The 13,110-nt window shown below is 40.1% G+C and overlaps 1 protein-coding gene across 1 annotated transcript in view; it reads right to left on the reverse strand.

The window, feature by feature from the left end:
- Positions 1-13,110, reverse strand: part of tmx3b (thioredoxin related transmembrane protein 3b) — a 37,433-nt gene extending 24,323 nt beyond the window's left edge. Inside the window, exons 1-9 of the mRNA XM_032503928.1 lie at positions 12,993-13,110; positions 12,674-12,731; positions 12,078-12,117; positions 9,176-9,299; positions 8,358-8,403; positions 5,936-6,016; positions 5,385-5,484; positions 5,096-5,173; positions 4,654-4,720 (exon numbers count right to left, since the gene is read on the reverse strand). Coding sequence (XP_032359819.1) covers positions 4,654-4,720; positions 5,096-5,173; positions 5,385-5,484; positions 5,936-6,016; positions 8,358-8,403; positions 9,176-9,299; positions 12,078-12,117; positions 12,674-12,731; positions 12,993-13,026 — 628 coding nt within the window. The 5' untranslated portion in view covers positions 13,027-13,110. The remainder of the gene's footprint in view (positions 1-4,653; positions 4,721-5,095; positions 5,174-5,384; positions 5,485-5,935; positions 6,017-8,357; positions 8,404-9,175; positions 9,300-12,077; positions 12,118-12,673; positions 12,732-12,992) is intronic.

Below are 13,110 nucleotides of genomic sequence, written 5' to 3' on the forward strand. Positions count from 1 at the left end.
GTAATCAATCAAATGTATCAGTTTGGTTACGGCGTAAATGAGTAAATGAAAGGTCATTTTGTTCTGTCTAGATTGTCTAATATAAGCATTCATTTCCTATTTATCAAATAACCGGTTGTCAAGACACTAAAAAAAAAAAAAAAAACTGCAATTTTCATTCACAATAGATGCTGTTTTTTTCTGGGATGCTTGCTCACCTAACCTCATTTTCACAGCTATTATGCCTTTCGGTCTTTAAAAAAACAACACATTTGATTTGTAAAGGATTCTCCACGCGTACGTACTTAGTGTACATTCATTTTCAGGACACAGTTTTGGCAGATCTTTTACACATTTGGAGCAAATGCATAATTCAATAGATGCGTTATGCAACATCAACAACAAAAAGAGTGAAAAAATAAAGTGAAGTAAAATAAAGGATTGCTTCCATATTGTGAACCACGTGTTGTTGCTACTTTAACATCTGGAGGCAACAAGCAAACGGGAACCAGAGACTGTCCCTGGAGGGTGTAAACCAGTTGTAGCGAGGCTGCTCACACATCGTTTTCTCCGGCTGAGAGAGGCTACTGGATGCTCATAATTGATGTCAAATGTAGCTGGGACCTCATTATGACATGTTAATAAGTTATCATGACCTTTTTGCTACTATTTCAGTAATTACAACAACACTGATGACTTTAACATGGTTCTTAAGCTGCTCCACTAAACGAGCTGGGAGCATGACAACCTAAAACCTGAACACGCTTTTAAACCCCCGAGGTTGTAGCTTATACCAGACTCAAAATGACCTTAATGCAACGCAATCTATTTCTCAGAGTTGCTGCTATGCTAAGGCTGAGTCGTTGTTAAGGTTGCTGACTCAGTTCGTCTAGTAGACATTCCAGAGAGTTCGTTTCACAGATGTTCTGGCTTTATAGACAGACATGCAGCTGCCTGCCTCTCCCAGAAGCGAGAGAGAGAGAGCGAGAGAGAGAGCGAGAGCGAGAGAGAGAGAGATGAAGGCCCCATACTGGGATCGAACAGCCCAATGAATCTCTACACTGACTGAACCTGCTTCACCTTGAAACAAATTAGAGCTGCTCTCTTCCTGGGCGCCAACCTCACAATCACCACGCTGCCCTACAGGAGCCTGTCAGCCCTAGAGTTCACACAGCAGGAGACATGAGTGTGAAAGAGAGAGAGAGAAAGATGGGGCAGGAGGGGGCATAAAATCAGACAATAGGTGGAGTAAAGGATGAGCCAGTGTCAGAGTTTTGAGGGCAGGGAGGACGAAGCTCTGACATGTTTCAAGGATGAAGGTTAATGGCACAGAGGACCTGTGCCATCAATCTAAATAGCGCAGAAACAAAACCAGAAGGAGAAATGTAGAAGGGTGAGGAATAGGAAATATCAAAGATAATTCAAACAGGGTGGGACTCAGATGGAGGTAGAGGATGAGAAGATTGGTGCAAGCTCAGTGAAATGACAGGATAACACGCTTTCTTACTATATACAAAAAGAAAAATCTTTAGGATAAACAATGAAAATGGTGGAGCTACCAAAAAAAAAGCAGCAGTGAGGGATGGGAACTAGTGTGGAAGAAAAGTCAAGGGATCCACAAAGTTATTACAGAATGTAGCTGGGACCTCAGCTGATCCTTTGGGGACAATAAATGTTTTCAATGCAATCCATCAAATAGTTGCAGAGATATTTCACTCGACAACCACAAATGTGAACAACATGAAAATTCAGGGGAAAGTCAGTAAGATTCATCCTCTGTGGACCATGAATGTCCATCTAATGGCATTTTTCCACTATATGGTACCTGGTCGCTCTGCCTCGACTCGACTCCTCGCCTTTTTTGATTTTCCATTATGAAAAGAAAGTCCCTGGTACCTGCTAACAGGTACTTTTTTTATATATCACCTTTGTCGAGGTGCCAAGCGAGCTGAGGCGATACCAAAAGGGGACGTGAAAACCTACCGACCACTGATTGGTTGGAGAGAATCGTCACTAATCACTGCGTCAAAATTGCTAGTGACAGACACGGGTGTCCTGAACAAACGCGCCATTTTTAAATAGTTTAGCCAGTGGTGTTTTTGCTGCCTCCAGCTTCTTTTAAAACAAAATTTGTCTTCCGGTTGTGGCAACAGCCACATGCCAAGAATAAAAAAACAACACAACCTCAGCGGCCGGGTTGAGTCAAGCCAAACAGAGTTTAGCTAGTATTAGCAATGGGGAAGCACCATAGTAGCTGCAAAGATATTACAATTTAGACCATAGACCGACAGACCTAAACTAATACTAACTGACAAAATAACAGGATTACGAAACAGTGTGGGAAATAAGGTCAACATTTCACTATATCATCCACACTGACCTTGTCGTCTTTGGACATTCAAATAACCGATGAACTGAATACTTTCCATGTGTGCTGTCACAAAATGTCATCAGCGCGTTATCTTTTTAAGTGTGACCTCATCTTGTCCCTGCATTCATGGACCGTTAATCCGTCATTTGAGTGCTCCCAATAAACACATGCAAAACAGTGCTGCCTCACAGCTGGCTAAGTTATGTACATTTCCATACAAGGAGTGGCGAGGTAAAACCATAAACCACTGAAAAGATTACCGCTGGGTTTTAACTAATGTGTATTAGCACTCAAAAACATTCCTGGCGAGTGCTAAAATCACACTGTGTAGACTAACATACATCCTAATTATATTTTTCCGCCTTCTCACAGCACTAACATAGAATTCACTGCACATGATGATCAAAACCATTTGGCCCTTGAAGCACAGTAACAATTCAGACCTGTACAGCAGTATGAAACTGAGGATTTGGTTATTAAATATGTATGAGCCTCTGTGCTGTACCATATTTTAACAGCGCTCTTCAAAAGGGATGCCGCCGTTTGTGATGTGTACTTAACCAATCAAAGCCCATCGATATGTCAAATATCATTTTACACAAAGCGAGCGGCCGGGTTTGGACAGTGTGGCTTTGCTTAATGGCATCTCTTGTTTAAAAACCGAGTCAGAAGTCAAAGCTGCGCAACAAGAACAGTAAATGTGCTCTGAATTTCTAATACACATTTTGAATCTGATAAACAACATACAGTACATACAAGAGGGGAGGTGATAAACGTTACTTGTAAATAGACAAACCTCTAGAGCTTGTAGATACACATTACAGCTAATAAAAAATATGTGTCTGTGTGTGTTATACATCCACACACTTTAATAAACGTCATAGTGTGACATAAAAGTGTCACTGGGTGCCTATGCAAATGTTTAGCCAAATAACATTCGATAAAGCGACAGAACATCATGCAAATTGAGTGTCCCAAAAAGTATATATATATATAGGGGCCTTATCTTAATTTATACCCCAATCGGACATCCAGTCAGTGGACATTACACAGCTGGAAAGAAACCAGATGCTGAGGACCACAAATGGTAAAAAAGGCAGACTGCTTTCTCTAATGCAGAGTGGGGTAAATTTTTCATCTATTTTCACCTACAATTACCAGTAATAATTAGAGTGTTTTCCCTCAACCATTTCTACAGACTTGAAGGAGAAGAAGGAAGGAAGGAAGGACACAATTATGTCATTTTGCCGTGCTGCTCCCCTTCTCAGACCTTGACACGCTTTATTTTTATCTGTGTTTGCTGCCTTCATGTACAGCACTTTGTTCAGCTACTGCTGATGTGAAAGCGCTTTATAAATAAAGTGATGATGATGATGATGATGATGATGATGATGATTAACATGCCGTCACCATGGCAATGCTAGACATTTGCCACATCCTCCGTATCAAGGTCCTGGAGGACTCTGCAGAGTGTGGAGTTTTTGTCATTAAGGTCTTCTGTGGTGAGCCTCTCCTGCTACAATTCTGGGGCAGGAAGCCCCCCTTCTGTAATGGCCAGGTGGAGCAAACGGATAGGAACTCGCCGACGGGGGTGGAGGTTGATTTTGTTCTCCGGGCGCTACATCGTGCACCAAACCTGCCCAACAGCCACTACTGGGGCCCGTTTGTGTTGTCATTGTGCCTTGATGCACTTCCCTTCCGTTTCCGCCTCCCAGCTCGGGCCCACAGCAGCAGCCAAATACAAGACATCATGGAGAAATGTGGTGAACTCACATTGTTGCGGTGAGATGCTTCAAAATTCGGCAACAGAAAAGAAAAAGCAGCTTCTCTAAACCTCTTAGGAGTCTTTTGCAGAGACTCGACAGATGCTTCAGTGACTCAATTCTTGGCTTTAAATGACTGTATATACAGTAAAAGCTCTGCACTGGTTTCTTTGGCCTCAGCTGTGGTCTCTCACACCCATCCACCCTGGTTGGCTATGTATGTCCACCCAAAGACAAACCGCCACAACATCACCGCACACACAATAGCGGGCAGCGCCCTGGGTGCTTTATGATGGGCCAGGCACACCATAACTCACTGTGGTGAGGAAGATGAAAGAACAGCAGCAGAGACCGGAAAACTAGAGGAACACAGCTAGAGAAAACAAGCTTCGCAGCAAAGGAAAGAGGAAAAAGTCTGGGAGCCGTACGCAGAGTGCGCCCTGCTGGCCCCTTTAACATGTTCATACGCCTTTTCATTACTAATTGAACAAAACTACCCCAAGAAAACAGTGGATGAAGACAGGGTAACATAATACTCACCATCATAGGTAAAGTAGGCCCCATCCTTAAAGACCACAACCGCAGGAAGCTCTGGCAAAGTTACGGACTGTTGAAGACACACACAGAAAAGTTTAATTCAAAACCAAGTTCCATTAATCCTTTTAACTCTATGAATGTATTTGCACCTGCGGAATGTGGGACAAGACTGTTGGCAGCAGAGCTTTGCATTAAACTGTGAAACTTTGTTTTTTGCATAATGCAAAGCCAGCATGCAGGCCTGGTGTCTGTATGTGCAAGTGTGGAAAGACAACTAAAAAGTGCCATTATTTACTTTAACCTAGAAAATACAGCATTGAAAGAAACAACTGGTTGCACACCACTCAACAGTATCAATAACATATGGTGAGAAAAATATTATTTTATTATAAGTAATTTTAATATTTTTCTAAAATTCAAAAGGGATGCAAATTTAAAGCATTACCTCTGGAAAGACATCCTCTGGAGCCGAGAAGAAATAAGTGTAGACAATGAGCTCAGAGGCAACGTCGTTGTACTTCTCCTGCAAAGCAAACGAGTCTTTCAGCATGGAGACAGTAGCTTTCCAATAGATCAATGTCTAACAGTTGTAAAGGCTTGTAAAGTCAATTCCAGTTATTAAACGCAACCTATTTCTTGTTGCAACAGCAGCAGGGCTTCTATCACGCCAATAATACACAGTTTTAGCATTGCTCTGAACAAGCTGGGTGCTTAGAATTAAATCTAGTGCTTACTTTAAGGGGAGACTCCCCGCCGACATACACAAAAAGCACATCATGTCGTTTCATCATGTGCTCGAACATCTGCTTGCTGGGAAGTGCCCTGACGGCCGGTCTGGAGAGGAAAATCCAACACACACACAAACACCCTCAGGTTTCTTCAGTTTAACAAGTGAAATCACATTCAGCACAAAAATGGCACACTACTGCAATCACTGATGCAAAAACTCCAACAGTTCTCTTCTTTATTTCTGCGCTGGTGGCACCACCCAGTGGACAGTCAACAACTTGCAGCCTTGAAGTGCGCGCCAAGCATTTGATCAACCCCTCTGTCACGGATCTAGCTTGATTTCCCTCAAGGAGTGGAAAATCTGTCAGGCACAGTTGATACAGTGGCCTAAACTGGAGCATCAGAGGGGGAAACCCATTGAGCAATAAAATAAATATGGCCTGCATTGATAAGCTTGCTTTGATGGTTGGCATTAGTAAAGCTGTGAAATAAACAAAGTTCTATGTATTCATCAGTTTCATGTCATTTGTTTTTGAAGTGATGATTGAAGGCTTACCCTGCCACCCTGTTGGCAAACTCTACAATATCATCTTTTGTCCTTGGTCCCTTGTAGTTATAGGCAAGATCGCCCTTTAACCTGTGGAGGAGTGGAGAAAGCAAAACAAGGGTGAAAGGCCGAAGGCTAAACGTAAAGACATTCATGTGAAAATAAAATTGAATTCAATCACGTGACACTGAAATTTGCTTTCAGCATATTGGTTTGTCTGAAAAACCTCATTCAGTGGGCAAAAGGGAAAGAATAAAAACAAAAACATAAAAAACAGTAGAGGCAAAACTCAAACTATTTAGTTTGATTAATTAATGAAGGAAAAACGTAATTAGCAACTATTTTGACATTCATCTATTGTTCTTGTTTTTTAAATCAAGCAAAAATGTCAAATATCCGCTACTTCCAGCTTCTCTAATGTCAACATTTGCTGATTGGCTACACTCCTTGGCCACTTTGTTCGGTACACTTTTCTAATTCTGGTTAGGTATTAGACTCCCCACGGCCCCCAGAAAAGGCTGTTTTAAGATCAAATGGGGGGGGGGGGGGGGGGGGGGCTGAAGCCGTTATGTATGCTCTTGTCAAAGTCACCAGACTATATTGACAAAAATATAAATTTTACCTTACAAAACACAGGAGTTGCTGGTCTACCGCTGCCTCGATAAGTTAGTTTGTTAGTGTTACTGTGTGACTTTGGTGTTTAGGAACTAACAAACTAACCAAACAATGTTCTGCAAGGTACAATTACTGTTTTAAGTCTGGTGGCTTTGACCAGAGCATACATAACGGCTGTCTGATGGCAAGGCAAATCTGTAAATGTAATATAACGTACACCTAAACTAATATTGATTTTGTTCAGATGGCTACAATACATTTAGCTGCTGCCGCCATCAGCAGCAGTAGATTGTTTAGCTCGAGTGCCTGCCCTCCTGCCTGCTTTTCCAATCTGGGAGAGTGCCGACCGCTATCTACTGTGGTTTAGTACCATTTACAACCCAACTTTCAAAAAATCCAAACTATCCTTTAAAGTCCCTGCCCGACTTTTGAGCATGGCAACAAGAAGTTGTTCTGATGAAACAGCGGAAAAAAAAGCATCTTCATCACAAAGGTCAACTTAATCTAAATCTCATTCTCTCATCCTAAATGAAAAACACAACAAATGACTGTCACTAATTGAGTTTTCAGCCAAAGAAACTGGTCGAGTCGAGCTCCTACAAGAAGCAGAATGCATTAAGGATTGCCAAGGTTGCATCAGCCCCAGAGCTTAATGAACTCAGGGGGAGACGGAACTCTAACTCAAGTCTCCTGTCACCAAGGGAGGTATCTAGTGTTCTTCAATGGATGTTTCATCACTTGCTTGGTTTAATGTTTTGAACCCTGCCGTGATCCTGTGGCAGCTTCCCAAATGAGCTTGATGATACTAAAACGGGGAGCCCATTAAGGCAGTGTGCAGATAAATGATTCTGTTTCAAATACATAGAGGAAAGTCTGCTTTGGAGTATGATTATTTCTCTAAAGTCAACATGAGTTCTGCTGACCAGCTGCTGGCGTCTACCTAAACTCATCAAATTTATATGAAAAAATAAATACCACTTGCACTTCAAGAAAAATGAAAAGTCATATTGTTCATGAGGAGAAATAGCATCTAACACTCATGATTTGTTAATCAATAATTCACAAGATATCCTTAAGTCACTTGGGACATGCGTGACAAAAGAAAAATATAAGGGGCTGATTTGAATTGCTAAAGCTGATTTCAAACCATTTATTGCCGACGCAATGTATAATTAACAGCATCCAGGAGTGCCAAAAAAACTAATAAAAGTTAAGCTCAAAGAGTGTGAACAGTTTGTCACTTGGTTATGCCTTAAGGAAGCAGTAACAACACCTTGTTCCCTCCTGAATAAGTCATTTAACAGCATATCAAACCTCAAGAGGGAAAAAAAGACAACATTAGGGTAAAGGGATCCTGATAATAACGAATTACAAATTTAAATAAAGACATTTATACAATATAATATAACATCAACTTACAGCCTCAACAATTACTGTAGAGTTGAATCAATGCCTTTGACACAAGAGCTTAACAAATACCAGAGGCTTCACAGAAATAGTGAAATCTTGTATTAGACTAATTATCATTCTATGGCCAGACCCTGTAGGTCGGTACAAAATACAATAAGCCTTTTAGTCTCATAAGGATTTTTAAAGCCTATTCAAAGCTGCACTGAGTGGTTAAGAAAATTACAGCAATTTGTAAAAAAAAAAAAGAGAGAAGAAAAAAAACACAAAAAACATGTATGATTACACAAATCAAAGTAAAACAGTCATCCGTGGCTTTTAAGTTCTAAACTATCTTTAATTTAAATGAGAGTTGAGACAGGGGTAGGTGGCGCTATGTATGATATACAACGCTTAAACTGTCACTTACAGTTTTATTGTGGGGTAACCACGGACACCAAACTCTGATGCCATTCCTGCAACATAGAAAACAAATATATAGCAAAAACAATTATCATGAGAACCATCTTTTTCTTTAAAGGTTCTAAGTTTCTATCCTGTTTTTGTATTCTCGTTCTTGACGATAGTTAGCTGAGAAAACTGATTAACACTCTTACGCCGCAACAGGAAATACAAAGCCAGGCTAAGCTAAGCAAATCGGCTGTTAGCTGTAGCCACATATTTAAGGGACAGCTACTGAGAGTGGTATCATATCAACTCCCTGAAGGGACGTGTCCATTGTCAGCGCTAGCTCCCCACTTCCCATTCATTCCCATGACAGCAGCCATGCAACGCGTTTTGGTATCGTCGCAGGGACTTTGGAGAAGCGCACTTCCAATAATGTTTCCTTCCTTTAAAAGTCCCATTAAATATAAATAAGGTTGCAGTCTGTCAATCAATGTATTAAATGATGTGTCCATGGATCACTCCCAAGGCATGGCGTGCAGAATGTAATAGATAATTATTGTGCATTTACACATAATACTCATCTTTCTCTGTATGATTATCATGGCAAAAATATATCATAATATTGAGATATTATGATAAACTCCCAATAAAAAAAACTACATACACCTTTAATAGTGTTTATGGTGCTTTCAATAAGACCGGAAAGCCTTTTCACATACAGGCATCATCATGTTGTTGAACAACACAGTCAATTAGTTTGATCTATCTTTGTCTCCGGCACATGAAATAATCACCCGGGGACAAACAGGCTCCAAGGTAAGACCTTCATCATGTACTCACCAGAGTAAGCAGTGGCATCCATCTTTCCGACGCGGACCGGCGACCCAGAGCTCTTCAGCTCGACTCCCACATCATGCCATATTGGCTCGAGTTTTTTACAGTAGCCACACCACGGCGCATAGAACTGAAAATAATGTTTAGATCATGTGCAACATACTGTCAACATTGTGTTTTTATCATCATCAGATTTTTGTTTTAAACAAATAAAAACTTTTCATTTTTAAATGTTTATTTCCATTTCATCTTACACCAGAGATACTACATTATCACTACAGCTACTACAGTGACCACATTTTCACCTTATTTGAAAGTGGGACTTTCAACATGCCAACTAGATGAAATACTCGGTAGTGGTGGTGTTGTTGTTGTGCTGAAATGGATTTAAATTATTCTCTCGCCTTCTCTGTGTCCTTGAGCTTTGCTGGTGCTGTGTTGTTGCCATTTTTGTACTGTGAAGGCCTACTTGATAATGTGTATAACCTCTGGAATGGATTCTTTATATTAAGTACAAAACAACAACAATGGAAAGATTCAAAACTCAAGATGTATTATTCATGGCAGTAGCTGGGTTCATTCGAATTAGCGGTGGGCCGATATTATTGGCCGATATTAGACATTTCCCGATCTATGGGTATCAGCATTTATAATGGCCAATTAAAAAAACCTGTGTAACCTGTGTGTATTTTTTTAAATATCCATTCATCAGAATCATTTATAATGACAAATAAATGATTCTAATAAAAGAATATTTTATTGCGTAGTTGCATAGTTTAGTTCTACAACGTCCCTGTAGGCAACACTGATTATCTTTTTGTTGTGCGTTTTTGTTCAAAGGACTTTAAGTGTCCTATCTTAAGTTTGTATTATTATACTTTTTATTTATCAGAACTTTAATATATTTTGATGTTACTACAAATAACTAATGTTAGGGAAATCTGTTTTGTAACGCGTTTCTGGATTTGAAAAAAAAATAGAAAATTATATATATATATATATATATATATATATATATATATATATATACACATACATATACATGTGTATATAAAATCGGCCGAGATATCGCATTTTTAAATAACAAAATATTCGTATTGGTATCGGCCTTAAAAATGCTTTATCGGTCGGGCTCTAGTATCTACAAGCTCCAGAGGCTTATCTATTTTCAGAATATACAAGCAGTGTTTATCACCTGTCCTTTTCTATGTATGTTGTTTTTCAGATTCAAAATGTATATTAGAAATTCAGAGCACAGTTCTGATTTCTGACTCGGTTTTTAAACAAGAAATGTCGTTAAGCAAAGCCACACTGTCCAAATACGGCCGCTCGCTTTGTGTAAAATGATATTTGAGATATTGGTGGGCTTTGATTGGTTTTTTGAAGAGCGCTGTTAAAATATGGTACAGCACAGAGGCTCAAACCAAATCCTGAATTTCATACTGCTGTACAGGTCTGAATTGTTACTGTGCTTTAAGGGCCAAATGGTTTTGATCATCATGTGCAGTGAATTCTATGTTAGTGCTGTGAGAAGGAGGAAAAGTATAATTAGTATGCATGTTAACAAAGCATGTTATCATCATATTATTTTAGTGAGAACTCATAAAGAACAAATAACTAATGTCAGAAAAATCTGCTTATGTTTTGTAACGTGTTTCTGGATTCATTTTTAAAATATATATTGGCTGAAATATTGGCATAACGGATTTTTAAATAACCAAATATTCGTATCGGTCTTAAAATTCCTTTATCGGTCGGGCTCTAATGTGAATGCACTGATGCTAATTAGGATCAGAGGAAGGGCTATTTAGGACACATCTTAAACCTGCAACAACTGATTTGTTGGCCAGCGGAAACAAGTGTTGAACACAAAATTGACATATATGTAGATATGACAAACTTGACTTACCAAACCATAACTTATTTACATATCCAGCACTTATGAAGCAATATTATTAGTTATTTGAGTCATCTGTGTCCACTTTGCAAATGTAAGCCTATTCACTCCCATTTTAGCTCTGTTTTTGGTAGACTCGCTTTGCCCGACTTTCCGCCACAGCATTCCAGGACAGGGGAAAAAGGCTCTAGTTAATTAGCATTTCTATAAACCAATCACAATTGTCATGGGCAGCGCTAAGCGCCAGACAGAGCTCCTACAAAATAGCCCCGGGAAGGAACTTGTTTTGGTGGAACATGTGTACTCAGATTGGACAGATAGTCTAGGTAGTTGTCTGGATTTACCCTGCAGAGATCTTTTCAGGAGGCAACGGAGCAATCCCATATGTGGAATGTCGTGTCTATAGACTATATCTGTTGTTTGGTGCTGAGCAGGTATTGTTTAGTGTATTGTTTTAGACTGACAACAGCGGTGAGACTAAACCCTAGATGTGCTCTAAAGCCAAAAGTATTGGACTAAGCTGCTGCGTTGGCTGATAAGGCTAATTTTGTTCTAATTTGAACTTCGTGAATTAAAATTGTAAAGTATTCCATAATTACTCAGTTCTGAACAAAGAGTGTGCAAAGAGAAATATATAAATCATCTATAAAAAAATTTGACACAGTATTGAACTCCTGCAACCCAAACTAGGAGTGAAAGCAGCTTTGGTTCTCAAGCTTGATTTGCTTTTATCGACCCAGACACAAACTCGGATATAAACCCCTCCGAGCCCCCTGGCTTTGCCCGGCATGCATGACTTCTCATTCTCTAATCACAAACACAGAGGACAGACTGCACACCCCCTCCGGCCCACGCCCTCCTACATCCCACCACGACTGCTGCCACTTCCGCAAGGGATGATCCGGACAGTGGCGTGCTGTATGTGAAGTAAAGCATAGCTGAATGGACTCAGACTAGTGTGTGTGTGTGTGTGTGTGTGTGTGTGTGTGTGTGTGTGTGTGTCAGACTCACATCAACCAGCCAGACATCATTCACTCTGGTGTCTTTAAATCTGTCAAAAAGAAAAAAACAGTTACGTAAATTTAACCATATGCTAAATGCTGCATGACTCACATAAGATGTGTGTACTACATATTAAACATAAAGAAATAATGCCAGAGCAGACAGAAGAACAATTACTGTTCAAGTTATGTGGGTATGAGGGTAATTATCTTAAGGAAGTTGCAGAAAAAGCCCCCCCTACAGTAATTACAAAAAGAGACTCACAAACACAAAAAACACAAGAGACTAAACCTCTACAGATTTCCCACCACAGGCATCCAATTAAAAAGTACTGTGCAACTGGAAACCTGACATGAAATCATGTTTTATTCCTGCTTTACACAATTACATTTTAATTATTAAAATGCAAGATAGGAAAAAAGACAAACTTATGTGTTTCTCGTCTACTATTGAAGAAGTAAGCACTGAAGGGAACTGTGGTTTGAGCCCACATCAAGGCTGTTGGTAAAGCGTGATTCGGAAGTTGCATTGCATGAGCACGTTCTAATGTCACAGCAGCAGGAAGGTGAAATATTGAAGCAAGGGTGCATCACTGCATCACTTACGTGTCATCTAGATCTTCAACAAATGCAAGCGCGGCCGAAGACAGGATAGCCGCTATAACTGTAACATTAGCACAGGAATTAATTCGCAAAAAAATGGTATTTTAACGTTAACAAGAGCTTCACGAGTCTCTCTTCTCCAGCCCTCCAGCCTAAAACCTCATGACTGAAGCATCCCCAGGCTAAAGCTCGTCCTGCTAACATGAGCATCAATTTCCCTTCACAGTTTCGACAACAGGAGCTTTAAAGGTCATTTTAACAGATGCTGTGATGACAGGTACGGTGTAGCAATAAATGTATATGAACAAAAAAGTGAACGTACCGCCACAAATCAGGGAAGCTTTCACTTCTGCCATCGCTTCGAGTGGAAACAGCAAGCAGGAAATACAATGCTAAAATCGAGCCAGCCTGCGCATGCGCGGGGTTACGCAGACTGCCGT

Source organism: Etheostoma spectabile, chromosome 22, assembly GCF_008692095.1.
Source record: "Etheostoma spectabile isolate EspeVRDwgs_2016 chromosome 22, UIUC_Espe_1.0, whole genome shotgun sequence".
Taxonomy (NCBI): Eukaryota; Metazoa; Chordata; class Actinopteri; order Perciformes; family Percidae; genus Etheostoma; species Etheostoma spectabile.